Source organism: Elgaria multicarinata, chromosome 19 (assembly GCF_023053635.1).
Source record: "Elgaria multicarinata webbii isolate HBS135686 ecotype San Diego chromosome 19, rElgMul1.1.pri, whole genome shotgun sequence".
NCBI classification, from domain to species: Eukaryota; Metazoa; Chordata; class Lepidosauria; order Squamata; family Anguidae; genus Elgaria; species Elgaria multicarinata.
Genome location: NC_086189.1, coordinates 7,671,490 through 7,688,633, shown reverse-complemented (window position 1 = coordinate 7,688,633; position 17,144 = coordinate 7,671,490). Strand labels below are relative to the sequence as shown.

Sequence of the window (17,144 nt, the reverse complement as noted above, 5' to 3'; positions counted from 1 at the left end):
CGTTCAATTTTTATTTATTTATTTATTATTGCATTTTTATCCCACCTTTTTTCCTCTTAAGGAACCCAAGGCGACGTACATAATTCCCCTCCTCTCCACTTTATCCTCACAACAACAACCCTGTGAGGGAGGCTGGGCTGAGAGTCTGTGACTGGCCCAAAATCACCCAGTGAGCTTCCGTGGCCGAGTGGGGACTAGAACCCGGATCTCCCAACTCCAAGTCCAACACTTTAGCCACTGCACCACACTGTCTGGGAATACTCAAAGGAGTAACCATAATACCTACCTAGAAGATATCTTCCATGCTACCTAGAAGATGTCTCCTAGGACATCTTCCGTGCTACCTAGAAGACATCTTCCATGCTACCTAGAAGATGCCTCCCAGGACATCTTCCATGCCACCTAGAAGATATCTTCTGTGCTACCTAGAAGATATCTTCCATGCTACCTAGAAGATGTCTCCTAGGACATCTTCTGTGCTACCTAGAAGATGCCTCCCAGGACATCTTCCATGCCCCCTGGAAGACATCTTCCCTGCTACCTGGAAGACATCTTCCCTGCTACCTGGAAGACAACTTCCCCGCTCCCTGGAATTTCTTGAATAAAATCCACAGAGATACAAAAGACACAGCAGGAGACTCTTTGGGCAGTTGCAATGAAAACAGACTTCACTTACTGGTTGTCCTGGGGGCCCTGGCTCTCCAACGCCTCCTGGAATTCCAGGATGTCCCTAGAGAACAAAGAAGAACATGAGTGAAATGCTGCAAATGTTGCTTCTTTTCATCAGTGCACAGGCTAAAAATGGGCTGGACCCAGACATGGAGTCATACTTAAAGAGTCATGAGTATACTGATTTGTTACCTTTTCATAATATTGGGGGTGGGGGGAATGTGCAGTTGGCAATTTGATAATGTGCAGTTGAAAAAAGTGGTGAAAAAAATATGATACGAGTGTTATGCGTATGTGTTTATTAAGAACTTAACAACAGACAAAGTCAGGGATGGCATGTAACACAAATTATATATGGATGCAGGTGAAAGAGCCCTGGATGGGGTGACTGATGTTGATGGGTCCTGTGACAGTGTTGCCTGCATAGATGTGGGGGCAAAGTCAACACTTGGGTCTATTGCATGGTCTGGTCCCTCTGTCTGTGTCTCTGTCCTGTGTACTGTTGCTGGTTAGCATCCGTTTCAGGTTGGGAGGTGGTCTGTGGGCCAGAACTGCTCTGCCTCCCAAGGCTTGTGAGAGAGAAGCGTCTGTGCTAGGGTGACCCTATGAAAAGGAGGACAGCGCTCCCGTATCTTTAACAGTAGTATTGAAAAGGAAATTTCAGCAGGTGTCATTTGTATATATGGGGAACCTGGTGAAATTTCCACTTCATCACACCAGTGAAAGCTGCAGGTGCCGTGCCCTCTTTTAAATCTGGTCACTCTAGTATAGCTCCTGCACCTTTAACTGTGGTGATGAAGAGGGAATTTCACCAGGTTCCCCATATATACAAATGACACCTGCTGAAATCCCCTTTTCTATGCAACTGTTAAAGACACAGGAGCCCTGTCCTCCTTTCCATAGGGTCACCCTAGTCTGTGCAGATGTTGGGTTGGAGTTCACTGATGATCCGTCGCAGTGGTTTCAGTTGGGGGCTGCAGGTGACCACCAGTGGGTGTACTTCTCTTGGTCTGTCGTCCTTCCTGGGTATCCGTCTGGCCCTGTCAATATGTCTTTAAGTGTAAGGTGCTTCTAGTGTTGGTGATAATCTGTCCAGTTGTGAAAGAGAAATAATGTGTTTGGCTTGGGCAAGGGCAGTGTGTGTGTGTGTGTGTGTGTATGTCTGACAGGGCATTTGTGCAGTGGGAAAATCTGCTTTAAAACCCCCCTGAATGAACGGCCTTAAATGTCCCCGGTGGGTCATATCTGCAGCGAAGGCCACAAGGGAGGCTACTCAGCAAACCTGGGGGGGAAATTTCTCAGGCTTGCAAAGATACAGCCATTTGAGGAGGTGGAAAACAGTGGGTGGTCGGCACACTTAATCCTATTTTGGCACAGGAGTAGTAAGATATAACTTGGCCTAGGTCAAGCCCCCTTCTTGACCCCAAAGCGGTGTGGGGCAGGGGCAGGAGAAAGAAGAATGCAAAGCTGAGGTCAGCCCAGGAACAGAACACGCCATGCAAGTTGCAGTGAAGAAAGAGAGAGAGAGAGAGAGAGAGAAGAGCTATTGTTTGTCAGGCAGAGAAAGAGCGAGAGTATGCAGGCTGGCTCCTTACCGCTGACCCCTTGATGCCTGGTGGTCCCGGAGGTCCTACTGTACCCCGGTCCCCCTACGAAAGACAACGGCACACAGAATCAAGGGTGAGTCATTCTATGAACAAGAAGTCCCAATCTTTCCTCTGACTGCTGATCATTTGGCACCTTCCTGGCCTTTGAGCATTTTCCCTCAATCTGAAGGGTTCAAATGCCTTTCCTGAATCTTTAGTTACTGGCAGTAAGCCTTTTAAGCTAAAATACGCTGGTGTCGTTTAAGAACATTAGAACATAAGAAGAGCCCTGCTGGATCGGACCAAGGGTCCATCTAGTCCAGCGCTCTGTCCACACAGTGGCCAACCAGCTGTCGACCAGGGACCAACAAAGCAGGACACGGTGCAACGGCACCCTCCCACCCATGTTCCCCAGCAACTGGTGCATATACGTTTACTGCCTCAGATCCTGGAGGGAGCACATAGCCATTAGGGCTAGTAGTAGCCATTGATAACCTTCTCCTCCAGGAATTTATCCAACCCCCTTTGAAAGCCATCCAAATTGGTGGCCATCAGTACATCTTGTGGCAGTGAGTTCCATAATTTAACTAGGCGCTGTGTGAAGAAGTCCTTCCTTTGATCTGTCCTGAATCTCCCACTAATCAGCTTCATGGGAGGACCCCGTTGGGTTCTAATATTAGAGAGAGGGAAGGAAATGTCTCCCTCTCCATATTCCCCACACCATGCATAATTTTGTACACCTCTATCAGGTCTCCCCTTAGCCTCACCTGCATTTTGGCCCTGCCCACTTTTGCCTCCAGCCCCACCCACCACCACAATGAGCGCTTCCCCCCCCCCAAGAACTTCTCCTGATATTTCAGCCAGTGGAATGAAAGAGATTTGACACCCCTGTTTGACACCCCGCCTTACGCTGCGAAGGTGCATGACGCAACAGCATTTCTGGGATTAAGCACCTAGATGGGGGACCACTTAGGATTGTATGAGAATTTCGTTTTTGCTCACATTCAAAGCTCTGACCATGAGCTCATGTCCTCAGAGAGCTTCGGCTATTGGGCGGCATAGAAATACAATAAATAAATAAATAAAAATCGCAAGTTGTCAAACACTTGCTCGCACTCATCTCGTTCTCAATCCCCAGCTTAATTTGTGCACATTGTCCAATTTCTGAAAAATTCCTCAGTAGACTGAAACAGCCCCCGTTTTGTTCTCTGGAGGAAATCTGCACAAATTCGGGGAGATTTGCGCAAATCCCCTGTTCCAAAGCTGCTTGATTTGTGCAAATCTGTTCATGCAAAGTGAGCAGTGATTGGACATGGGGAAGGGAACACAATACCTGATGGAACGCCTCTCCCGACGTGAATATACCCGGTCACTACGTTCAACATCTAAGGTCCTCCTCCAGGTGCCTACTCCGAGAGAGGCTCGGAGTGTGGCAACGAGGGATAGAGCCTTTTTGGTGGTGGCCCCCAGACTATGGAACGATCTCCCTGATGAGGCTCGCCTGGCACCAATGCTGCTATCTTTCCGGCGCCAGGTTAAGACTTTCCTCTTTGCCCAGGCATATGGCGGCACATCTTAATCACCCACATGTTTAGGTTTTTTTTAACGGTTTTCAATGCTTTATGTGTGTATGTTCTGTTTTAGAATTTTAAATTTTGTATACTCATTTTTATCTTAATTTTAAAATTTCTGTAAACCTCCCAGAGAGCCCTGGCTATGGGAGAGGTATATAAGTGCAATAAATAAATAAATAAATAAATAAACAGCAAGAGGATGTCCGGAGGATTTTAGCAATCTCAAAGATTGCTCATTTGCCCATCCATACTGAGGACCCCAACGGGGGAAAGGGTAGATCCCTTGGGTCTGTTCCAAGGGAGTAGTAAAAGACAGAGGAAAGAAATGGTGGTTCAACTGCTTAATGAGGATGGCAAATCGATAACAGATGACAAAGAAAAGGCTGAAGCGCTTAATTTCTACTTTGGCTCAGTCTTCTCCCAAAAGCGGACCCTATGAACCCCCTGGAAAAAGCGAAGCACAAGTTGAGGGGGCATGATTGCAGTTTGAGACTGATAAATAGTCAAGGAACACCTAATTTCTTTGAATGAGTTCAAATCTCCAGGGCCCGATGAATTGCATCCTAGAGTAATGAAGGAGCTAGTGGAAGAACTCTCAGAACCTTTGTCTATTATCTTTAATTTGTCTATTATCTTTGTTTATTATCATGGAAGATGGGTGAGGTGCCGGACGACCGGAGGAGGGCTAACGTTGTCCCTATCTTCAAAAAAGGCAAAAAGGAGGAACCTGGGAACTACAGACCAGTCAGTGTGGCATCCATCCCTGGCAAAATTCAGGGGGTTGGACTCGATGGCCTTATAGGCCCCTTCCAACTCTACTATTCTGTGATTCTATGTTCCTATCGCTCAGCCTCGCCTACTTCACAGAATGGGGACTTAATTATCCACCAGTTTTTGTAGTTCCTGAATGCTCCAACATAGTTCTTGACTCAAAAATGTATCAAGACATGTTTGAAAATGCTTGTTTTCCGGGGAAGAAAATAAGTTTAGAAATGTGTATTCTGAAAATGTGTATTCTGTGAGAAAATGTGTTTAAAACTATGAATTTAAATACGTGCCAATGCTTGCACGGATTACTTAAAAATATATCACAGGTCAATGCAGAAATTGGAGCGTTATTGCTGAATGCACACCGAAGTGATACAGCCTGGAACTTTGCCCATCTTTAATTTCAAGTGAAGCATTTGACCCTCTGAGGGCAGACACGGCAAAACGCAGAAGGTGCAACATCCTGTCCACTTTTTCTTTCTTTAAAATCAAGTTTCTAGTGCCTGTGAACGTATTTTCTAGTGCCTGCGAAGTGCGAACACAGGCTTCAAAATGGGAGCGCCATGCTGCTAAATTCTCCAAAGCCGGAGGGTGAGGTGGGCCGGACGTCTCGTAGTCAGAGGGGTGGGTCTTTAGTTCCTAGTTCTTTGGCCTGGTCTCCCCCACGATGCAGTGAAAATTAAGCCTGTACAAATACGCTTGAAAACTACCTTTTCAGAAGTCACTAAATTTAGATCTTAGAGCTTGCATGGCTGGTGCCAGTGGTTGGCAGGGTAAAGCACTCGCTGAGGCCCACGTTCCAGGTGGCCAGGGGCACTGCTGACCAGAACTCTCTGGGCCCTTCTTCATCCCACTGCTGCCTGCTCATTCACCCATGCTCTCCTGCTGGTCTAAACAGGGCAAATGAGCCAGCACCAAAAAGGCAGAATGTTGATTTCATTTAACGCAGAGAACGAGCTGCCCTCATTTAAGGCCTCTTGACAGCAGCTGCCGTAAACGCCCCTCTACCCCCCGCAAAGTAGCGTTGCTCATCCCATTAGCAACTGATCCTTACCTTCTCCCCGACGATTCCGGGTTCCCCTACTGGACCAATGAAGCCCATCATACCCTGGAGAGAGAGACACACACACACACACAGAGACAGAGAACAAACAAAAGCAGAATTGATTTTCTGGTTTATTTGCTCCAGAGCAACAAACACAGGGAGTTTTCCCTTGCTGGATGAATTAGCCCAGCACCCTTTGCAAACTGCCCAGAACTTCTTACTGGCTACCCGGCAAGGACGCAATTGCTCCCAGACTGTGGCCTCCACAATGCAGCCAGCTGGTCCTGCTTTCAAAACCACAGTTGGGCCTTTGAAGATTGGCGCCGGCGAGAGCCGCAACACACAACCAGAGCAGGAACAAATTACAGGCAGAGCCACAAGTGGAGGACGGAGAGGCCTGTGTTTATGGTTTCCCCCTGGGTGCATCTTCCTTCTCTTGCATCTCAGCTGAGAGGGGCAGAGTAAAGCTTACGGCAGGGAGAAAACGCTGCAGAACGCGGAGGAGAGGGAGAGGACAGCCTTGGGTGATCCTCCAGAAGCCATCCAGGAAGAGCGATGTTGGAGAAATCTGTTCGGGGGATGGACTTTGACAGGATGGACTTTTCCTAGCCTTGCCCCTCCTGCTGCAGAGCCTAACTCAATCTGCAGCACGTCAGGCCAGTTCGGGGATTTTGCACTCTTCTGTGGGGGGAGGTTCTCTGCAATTCGTGCAAATTTCAGAGCAGGGTGCGCAAAATTCCGAGTGACCTGTGCAAACGCCCGAGCAGTCTGCACCAATTATGGCTGGATGATTTGCATAATTTGCCCAAGTTGCAACAAGGGAGAGGGCCTTTTCAGTGGTGGCCCCCCAATTATGGAACGATCTCCCCACTGAGGCTCGCTTGGCGCCAACATTGTTATCTTTTCAGCACCAGGTCAAGACTTTTCTCTTCTCCCAGGCATTTAACAGCATTTAACAACGCTAAGTTTTTTTTTTTTTTTAACGGACCCCAGAACTGTTGTTTTTAAATCAATACCGTTGTTTTTATACTGTTGTTTTTTATGTTTTTTATGGTTTTAAATTTTGTATACTTTTTAATGTTCACTGTTTTTAACTTTTGTAAACCGCCCAGAGAGGTTTGGCTATGGGGTAGTATATAAATTTAATAAATAAATAAATAAATAAATAAATAAATAAAACTACAGTTAGGGTGATTTATGCAAGCTGCAGCGACAATTCGTGCACATTCCCTTTAGACATATGAAACAAACCAATGGAAAAGTTCTCAGATTTTGAGGAAAAGCACCCAGCTCAGCCCAAAATGCGAGCCGGGTCAGGTGTTCAGCAGGAGTCTGTCAGGCCCGAAAAGGGCTGGATTTCACAGCGATGGATATCCCTGTGGGAAGATGATAGCCCATTGTTCTCAAGGTAAAGGAGTTCCTTCTGTCCTCATGTAAAGAAGACCAAGCAACCTTGTATGACCAGTATAAGAACAAGGCCGTTACAAGGATGGGCTAAAGCTCAATGACTGAGTATGTGCTGTTCATGCTCAAAGTCCCAGGTTCAAATCCTGGCATCTGTAGAGCTGAGAAAAACTTCTGCAGAGTTGAGAAAATGTGAGTATTGTCAGTGTTGACAATACTCAGGTAGATGGATTCATCTTTTTTTACCTCTCTCAAAATACTAGAACGCAACAAGGTCATCCCATGAAGCTGATTGGTGGGAGATTCAGGACAAATAAAAGTTAAACTATGGAACTCACTACCACAAGATGTTATGACGGCCACCAATTTGGATGGCTTTAAAAGGGGGTTGGATAAACTCCTAGAGGAGGAGGAGGCTATCAATGGCTACTAGCCCTGATGGTTATGTACTACCTCCAGTATCAGAGGCAGTAAGCCTGTTTGCACCAGTTGCTGGGGAACATGGGTGGGAGAGTGCTGTTACACCATGTCCCGCTTTGTTGGTCCCTCATAGACAGCTGGTGGGCCACTGTGTGAATAGACTGCTGGACTACATGGACCCTTGGTCTGATCCAGCAGGGCTCTTCTTATGAACCAATGGTTTGACTCCATATAAGGCACCTGCCCATGTTTGGATTTAATTCAGCCCTTTGTTCAGAAACATGAGGACTAGAATTTTACATTATTTGTTGGTGGGAGGCAATACGTCAGTGATAGAACACATTCTTTGCATGCAGAAGGTCTCAGGGGAGGAAAAATCTACTCTGTGATACCCTGGAGAACTGTTGCCAGACGGAGGCAATCCCAAGCTCTATGGATCCCCGGTCTGACTTGGTGTAATGCCTATTTTTTTAATATGGATGCTTTTATGGGTTATCCCATTTCCAAAGCTCCGGCAAATCTACAGCATGGCTAAAAACCAGAACAATGCCGTGAAATGGCTGACGGGGAGAATGGAGGGGAGAGGTAAAAGAGAAGGCAAGAAGGCCCTTTTGAATAGGGCTGTGCACCAGCCCCCCGAACCGCTTCGGGTTGATCCGACTCTCCCCCGACCTGCTCCGGAACTGGATCCAGAGCAAAATCCGGAGGGTCGGATCGAGATTCGGGCCCCGTTTTGCCCCCCTTCCCCACTTACTTGCCTCTGTGGCAGATGGCGGAGGCAGGTAAGTGGGGAAGGGGGGGAAATGGGGGCCAAATAAGCCCCCCTCCCCCTTTACCCGGCTCAGCTGCTGTCGCCACATGGACTACGGCGGTGCCAGGTAAGCCCCCTCCCCCTCCACTTACCTGCATCCAGAGCTCCAGATCGAGGCGAAGCGATTCACAGCGAATCACTTCGCCTCGATCCGCAGCTCCCCCAACCCATTTCGGATCTGACTTTAGTGGGTTCAGATCGGGTCGCTCCGCTCCCAATTCGGGGATCCAAATTGGAGCAGAGCACAGCCCTACTTTTGACCATCAACTGGAGCAATGTTCTTTTGCTAATGACATAATTGGTAAGGAAATGGAATTTTTCCACAGCGATATTTCTAGACAGAAGCTAATTGAGCAAAAAATAATACAGCCAGGCTTTCATACGCTGGGACCAGCAGCGACCGGCGTGGGCCAGCTGTGTTTTCTTAGGAGCAAACGGGACCGACGTTTCTTGCTCACCAAATGTCTGGAGGAGCTGAAAAAATAATAACCGTAGCGAGCGTTGTTCCAATTTCCACAGCACCTTTCATCCGGGGGTTCAACAAAGCCGGATTTAACCATTCTTATTTGCAGTGCACTCCCACTGCAGGGTGGAGGTCCGTGGTTCAAGCGCACATAAGAGCAGCCCGGCTGGATCGAATCAAAGGCCGATGAAGTTGACGGGGATGACAGCTTCGATCACAAGTGGTGGCTGGTGGCTCCGATGGCAGTGGGGTGGGGAATCCATTCAGGGTTTCAGTCAGAACTAGTCAGAACTCTAAAAGAGCAATCCAAGGCGTGACCTTGGGTTGCTCTTTTAGTGTTCTGACAAAAACCTGGAGCAGGTTCAAGGTGTGACCTTGCACATGCTCTACAGTAGATATGAAAGAAATGGATGTGCCAATATAACAGATTTCATGGAATCATAGAATCTTAGAATAGTAGAGTTGGAAGAGGCCTATAAGGCCATCAAGTCCAACCCCCTGCTCAATGCAGGAATCCATCCTAAAGCATCCCTGACAGATGGCTGTCCAGCTGCCTCTTGAATGCCTCTAGTGTGGGAGAGCCCACAACCTCCGTAGGTCTTCGGTTCCTTTGTTGGACTGCTTTAACCATCAGGAAGTTTTTCCTGATTTCCAGCTGGAATCTGGCTTCCTGTCACTTGACTCCATTATTCCGTTTCCTGCACTCTGGGAGGATCGAGAAGAGATCCTGGCCCTCCTCTGTGTGACAACCTTTCAAGTATTTGAAGAGGGCTATCATTAGTGGAGGCTGATGGCCGCAATTTTGACGGGGCTGTGAATCCATTCTGGGTTTTAATCAGAACCTGCCAGAATTCTAAAAAGAACTATCCAAGGTGCTGAACCCTTTCCCTAGGTTCCAACAACACCTTGGGTAGCTCCTTAAGAGATCTAGCTGGTTGCGACTGAAACCCAGAATGGATTCACAGCCCCACTGAAATCAGAGCTTCCAGCCTCTACTGAACAGAGTTCTACAGCTAGACAATGAAGGGTTGGGAAAGATGGCTCTAAAACACGCCACAGATGCCTCTGCCAATGGCTGGGTAGCCCACAGTTGGTCTGGCCACAGCCACCAGAGGCTGTTCCATGTGGTCACCTGGGAATGAGACAGATGTGTTGGAGGCTCAGAGCTACACCACACTTGGTCAGTTTGATGGTTTCAGACATGCACATAGATGACGTGAGCTTGATTCTTTTGGCTTTCCTGTCAGGCATTGGAAGACCTACGCTTTACTCTGGTCCTTCATATTGTTCTGTTGGAAAGCCGTCTGACGTCCAACCCAGACGAAGTTGTGGCAACGTATTCCTAAATGGTGATTATTATGGAGATTGGCACAAGGGCACCCACTGGGGCAAGCTGGCATCAATCCATGTGTACATTCTCTGTAACACAGCTGCGCAGCAGTGCAATATGAATTGGCCTGGGAAATACTCCTGGTCTACCTCTTTTGATCTCCAACAGCAAAGGAAACCAGAGCTGCTGGTTTTCATAGAATCATAGAATAGCAGAGTTGGAAGGGGCCTATAAGGCCATTGAGTCCAACCCCCTGCTCTATGCAGGAATCCACCCTAAAGCATCCCTGACAGATGGTTGTCCAGCTGCCTCTTGAAGGCCTCTAGTGTGGGAGAGCCCACCACCTCCCTAGGTCATTGATTCCATTGTCATACTGCTCTAACAGTCAGGAAGTTTTTCCTGATGTCCAGCCGGAATCTGGCTTCCTTTAACTTGAGCCCATTATTCCATGTCCTGCACTCTGGGAGGATCGAGAAGAGATCCTGGCCCTCCTCTGTGTGACAACCTTTCAAGTATTTGAAGAGTGCTATCCTGTCTCCCCTCAATCTTCTCTTCTCCAGGCTAAACATGCCCAGTTCTTTCAGTCTCTCTTCATAGGGCTTTGTTTCCAGACCCCTGATCATCCTGGTTTAATCATGTCCTGCCTAGCCCTGCTCCCCGTAGGTTGGGGGAAAGAGTTTCAGGTGATCAATCAGAATCAGATTCTAAAGCAGAAGAGACAGCGCCAGAAACATACCCGCCTATACCAGTGCGGAAGGCGGCTCTCACAGGCTCTTCACCAGCTGGGAATGAACCTTCTCCAGAGCTTATCTCCTCAAGTGTAAACAACTCAGAGTCGTAAGACCTAAAGACGGTCGTGCACGTGCTGGTAACTTTGAGGCTCAACTTCTGCAATGCGCTCTACATAGGGCTACCTTTGGGCCTAGTCCGGAAACTTCAACTAGTTCAAAATATGGCAGCGAGGCTGGTCACTGGTACACCTAGGGGATGACCACATTACACCAGTCTTAAAATCTCTTCACTGGCTGCCAATTCGTTTCCAAACGAAGTATAAAGTGTTGGCTATCACCTTTAAAGCCCTACATGGTTTGGGTCCAGGCTACCTGCGGGATTGCCTTCTCCCATACAATCTGCCCCTCACACTCAGGTCCTCTGGGAATAATCTATTTCAGTCAGTCAATATTAGGCTGACATGTATTACCCAGAGGACCTTCTCTTCTGCTGCTCCCAGACTGTGGAATGGCCTGCTGGAGGAGACTCGTCAACTTAACAGTCTACTAGCATTCAAGAAAGCTATAAAGACTGATCTCTTCTGGCAGGCCTATTCAGGGGAATTTTAGGATATTTTTAGAATGTTTTTAGGAAGTTTAAACAATGTATATTATGTTCTTAATTCAGTTTAATGTATTTTATATTTACTGTTGTTCCCCGCCTCGATCAAAATGGAGAGGCGGGTAAGAAATAAATTGTATTATTATTATTATTATTATTATTATTATTATTATTATTATTATTATTATTCACACTGTTTGTGGGAAATTAATATTCTTCCAAGGGGGAGAGCACAGAGAGGCTAGCCAATCCTAGAGTACGCCACAGACTAAAATGGGCGGAGCTAATGGAAGGTGAAAGATGGTCAGCCTGGCTAGCATCTCATCAGAAGCTGCATCAGAACCAGTCTCCTTGAAGTTAAAGTGTTCTGGGAAAAAGCTTCCTGTGATCCTTGAAAGGGTTTGCATAGTTTGCATAGTTTCACCTAGAGGAAAGTTCCTAGTGTTTAGACTCTCTTCAGGTGGGAAGAGATGTTTATTGCTTGAATAAAGCTTTGTGGGTTACTCGGCAGACCTCATCATTGTCTCCCAAGAGGCGGGAGGTTTTGGGAATCGTGACAATTCATTCATCTCTTCGCACTACCCATCACGTATTTTGAGGACCGAATCCTGCAGGGAGCTAAAAGCAGGATTTCAAATTCAGGATCAGAAGCCCCAAGAGAATGTATAAAGCTAGGAACCTGCCTTATTCCAAGTCAGGGCCATTGGTATTCTCACATAGTGTTGCTTACTCTGGTAGATAAAGGCTCAGCACTGTCATTCCCAGGTCTGCTATTGGTTTTAACTGTGAGCTGCCCAGAGAGCCTCGGCTGTTGGGCAGTTTAAAAATGAAATAAATAAAATAAATTTTAAAAATGCCTTCTTCTCTTTTGGAGCTGGAGAGCAAACCTGTCATCTTCTCTGTCCATTATGAGTTTTGTCCTCTTTAAAGCAGGGAAGGGGCAAAGTCACCCTAGCCCGCCCCACGCATCACTGGCTGGGTCCCCTCTGATTTGTGCAAATAGCCCTGTTGACAGCTGCCATTTGCTCAACGTGGAATACATGAACAAGAGTGAGCCACCATTTTGCACAAAATGTCAGCCACTGAGGTCCCCGTCGCAGGCCACCAACCCCTCATGTTCTCCTTGCAAGGAGAGAACCAGGGGTTGGCGGCCGGCGCGGGACTTCTGCTGCCTGTTGTCGTGTTGCTCAGAACACTCCTGTTTTCAATGGGAGGCAAATGACGGGGCTTGCTAACACGAGACATATTCTATGGTGGGATGTGGGCGAGGGCCTTCTCTGCTGTGGCACCCCAGCTGTGGAATGCTCTCCCTTTGGAGGCCCGACTGGCACCAGCACTGGTTTCATTTCAGTGCCAAGTTAAGACATGGCTTTTTAACAAAGCCTCTGATGGCTAAGTTCACCAAGCCTGTACGTAGTTTTAATTGTTTTAAGCGCTTTTACTGTTTTGAAATTCTGTACTGGTTTTAGCTTATTAATGATTTAATTTGTTTTTAGCTGTGTATAGTTCTTGTTTTATATTGCTTGTATGATTTGATCAGTATGGTGCCCTGAGATCTTTGCGATATAGGGCAGGATACAAATGTCTTAATAAATAAATAAATAATAAATAAATAAAATGTTCTAACAAGACAACGTTTTCAAATCCAAAAAGGTGGGTGCCTGCTAGAGGTGGGGAAGGAATTCGTTTGCAAGTTTACATGAACCGAAGCTCAGTTATCCTTCGAAATGCCCACGTCTCCAAATTTCACAACAGAGTTCTCCAATAAAAAAAAATGTGTAGAAAATATGGAAGGGTGGGGGGGACAAAAATACATGCATTACTGAAAAGAATGCAAAAATTCTTAACGCTCAGGTTGAATTGAACTTGAGAAACCAAAACTGAGATCCATCAATTGCCTAGGAGCGCCGCAATTACAGTTATCGAAATTATCATGTGCAAACAAAACAAAGCCCGTTGCTGGAAAATTTCAGGACACGAAGTTAAAATGATCATCTAGATCAGCCTTCCTCACCCTGGGGCGCTCCAGATGTGTTGGACTACAACTCCCAGAATGCCCCAGCCAGCTGGGGCATTCTGGGAGATGCAGTCCAACACATCTGGAGCGTCCCAGGTTGAGGAAGGCTGATCTAGAGGAAACACCGAAAGGAGCAAAAGAAAGAGAATTTATTTACCTGGTCACCAACTTTTCCCGGGCGGCCTGGATTCCCTGATTCACCCTGAACCAAGAGCAGAATATTATTATGACTTGCCATTTCACTCAGGTTTACCCCTTTCCTCATTTCCCATTCCTTCCTCTGTTGTCTGCCTGGGACACCCTGACCCCAAGTTGGTACCCTCGAGATACGTTGGACTACAGTTTCCATCACATCCAGCCAGCAGGGCCGATGATCAAGTAGGATGGAGGTTGTGGTCCAAGACATCTGGAGAGAACCAGCTTGTGGAAGGCTCTAGCTTTGTAGGCCCTTTGGGGCAGAGACCTGGCCCTTTTTCATTCTTTATCAAGAACATGAATACGGATGGGCATATATCAACAATGTGTTCCGAGTCAAGGGCATTGCAGGTTTGTGAATAAAGGGATTAACCTCAAAGCATTCCCTAATGGACTGTGGGTAGCAGAACAATTCCTAATTGGAGAAACTAAATTGCCTTCAGCTGTGCCCATGCTCTTCCCACGGTCTCAGCTTTTGCCAGACAGTGTTGACGGATCGCCACCACGCTGTCTGCACAGATGGGTTGCCTCCACCTTGACTGCATGTCCACACAGTGTAGCTAACGGTAAAGAGAAGACGTGACTTTGCAGAACAGTGGTGGACATGTGCCAGGGGAACCACGGTCCATCCCGCCCGCCCACGGGTGTCTCCTCCGCGTTGCTGTGGTTCAAGAGCAAGCCTCTTCTCTTCAAACATGGGAGTTTTCACCACAAAAACACTGATGTGAAACAGGCTGAAGTGAGTCAGCAAACTCAGGCTGGGACAAAATCACGCTTTCCCCAAAATATTCTCCCACGGTGTGAAAACAGGGTTTGATTTTCTAATAATTTCTTCACGTATGAGGGTGGTGGTGGGGGAACATTCACCTAATTTATTTATAGGGGTGGACAGGGGTTGGCCATTTATTGTACAAGTTGGCTGGGGATTTCTATCTTTTAAAACATTTTTTAAAGCCCCAAGCCATTAATTTTTGGAAAGACAACAACAACAACACTCACACTATTTAAAAGCCCCGTGCCATTTGCTTTGTAAGCCTCGTATGGCGCAGAGCGGTAAAGCAGCAGTTTCTGCAGCTGAAACTCTCCCCACGGCCTGAGTTCGATCCCAGTGGAAGCTGGCTTCAGGCAGCCGGCTCGGGTCGACTCAGCCTTCCACCCTCCCGAGGTCGGTAAAATGAGTACCCAGTTAGCTGGGGGAAAGGTAATAATGGCCAGGGAAGGCAACGGCAAACCACCCCATTATAAGGCCTGCCAAGAAAACGTCAGCGAAAGCTGGCGTCCCTCCAAGAGTCAGTAATGACTCAGTGCTTGCACGAGAGGTTCCTTTCCTTTCCAAACCGTTTTAAAGCCCCCATGCCATTACAGGAACAGAAGACATTCTCTCAGAATGCCTTAGGAGAAAAGCCATGTGATATGATGTGGCATAGCCCCACCAGCACAAAGCTGCAAAGACAACCTCACGCTACTGAGGGCTTAAAGGAGGGGGGGAAGAGTTTAGAAATCCACAAAACCCTCAGCTATCTTTTCAGGTAAAACAAGGCAACTCACTCATCCTGAAATTTCTGAGAAATGTCTCTCCCCTCCCCTGCCTCCCATCTCCACAAAATCACCATTGTTTTACCCTCACCCCCCAAAAAAGTGGTAAAAGAAATACGTTCAAAATGTCAGACACAGCGTTACAACAAACCACAGTTTGAGCTTCCAAATATACAGGGAAACCATGATTTACAAAGAGGTTTGGCTACTCTCATTTGGATGCAGCAGCCTCTGGGGGCAACAACCGGAACACCAATTCGTCGATTCAGACAACAGCCAGCAAACTAGAATCCAAAACGGCAGTTTGAAGTGGGTTTGCAAACCATGGTTTGTACAACCCCCGGGCAAGCCATGGTTTGCAATCAGCCGGCAAACTAGAATCCGAAACGGCAGTTTGAAGTTGATTTGTAAGCCATGGTTTGTACAAACCCACTTCAAACTGCAGTTTCTGATTCTAGTTTGCCAGTTGATTGCAAACCATGGTTTGCCAACCCAGCCATCACACTAGTGCACAGTGATGCTTCCTTAACCATGGTTTGATGCTATGCCTGAACCGAGACATAGAGCATAAAAGAACCTGGAGGCTCAGCAAACTTTAGGCCTTCTGGGCAGCTCTGGTGCTGCTGCCACATTCTGTACAGCGCCTAGTACCCGGTTTACACTGATGGAAACATTAAAGGAGAACAGAAAGCGAATCAAGTTGCAAGTAAGCAGGAAAAAGTGCAAAGGGCCCAAAAGCCTTAGCCACAGAAAAGCCGGAGCATTTACACAGCATGTCTGGTGTGAGTGAAGAAAACAACCTTTACAGATGGGCTGCCCAGGCAAATTGTGGTTGTTTGTCATTTTCAAGAGTTACATTTTTTTAATTGCTTTTTTTTTTTTTAATCTCTGGGAGGAATTCCGCAGGGTGGGAAGCAATTCCCTGGAATGATCCTGGAGCCAATTAGACAGAGGGTGAAAGAGATGAGTGGTTGTGGCTGTTTTCAGACAGAAACTCAGCGAGGGGGGTGTAAAGATTTCAAAAGAGGGCTAATGCTGATTAATAATAAAACTCTGTGGTTTCCCAAACTATGCGCCATCGTTCTTTCTGCCAAAGAAACCACCATGAGTCGGAATTTCCAGAGGAAAAATCAAGAGGGAAGAGTCAAAATGGTTAGTGGAGAAACACTTCAAGACCCTGAAGCTGATTAAAACCAAAGCAATGAGATCCCCTGAATTTTAACACCACATTTATACCCCAATGGCCTTTTCATGCTAAAACAAGGCCTCTTCTTCTTACCTTTAAGCCATCCGGACCTGGTTTGCCTGGAAATCCCTTCCGGCCGAGTGGACCCTGAAAAATAACACATACACACAAATACATGTTACACATGCTACGCACATACACTCAAACACATATAAAAAAAACGTAACTGGGAAACTGAATGAAAGTCAAACAAAACGTATGAAACTCAGTACGAACATGACTGTCTAACGTGGACTACAGCCCCCACAGCTCTCTCAACTTTACGAAGAGAATTCAAGATGGCGGTGCCAGTGGGAAAACGGCAGAATTCAAGATGGCCGCCAAGTCCTCAGAAAGACCATGTGATATCCGTTAGACCGGTAGTAAGGCAACTTGGTACCCTCCAAATGTTGTTGAACGGCATCTCCGCATCAGCCGTAGCCAGCACGGCCAATGGTCAGGGATTATGGGACCTGTAATCCAAAACGTCTGGAGGGTCCAAGGTTACCTAAACCTGGTTTAGACCACTCAGGAACTGCAGGGAAGGGCCTGAATCTAGTGGGAATTCTTCCTTTCCCCTAGTGCAAGTTTATGTATTTCTAAAATAAGTTGTCTATCTGTCCATGTGCTCCCTCAAAGCAGTTAACACTAAATCAATTATAAAATACATAAAAACAGATTTTATAAAATGTACATCATCGCTGCAAATAAAACAGCAATGGGCAAAATGAGGACCAGATGGATAGCTCATTACCAGCCAAGAAATAAT

The 17,144-nt window shown here is 46.8% G+C and overlaps 1 protein-coding gene across 1 annotated transcript in view; it reads right to left on the bottom strand.

Annotated features, from left to right (window-relative positions):
* Positions 1–17,144, bottom strand: part of COL27A1 (collagen type XXVII alpha 1 chain) — a 309,507-nt gene that overhangs the window by 125,247 nt on the left and 167,116 nt on the right. The window contains exons 23-27 of the mRNA XM_063144913.1: positions 16,430–16,483; positions 13,577–13,621; positions 5,652–5,705; positions 2,265–2,318; positions 677–730 (exon numbers count right to left, since the gene is read on the bottom strand). Of these exons, the coding sequence (XP_063000983.1) occupies positions 677–730; positions 2,265–2,318; positions 5,652–5,705; positions 13,577–13,621; positions 16,430–16,483 (261 nt within the window). The remainder of the gene's footprint in view (positions 1–676; positions 731–2,264; positions 2,319–5,651; positions 5,706–13,576; positions 13,622–16,429; positions 16,484–17,144) is intronic.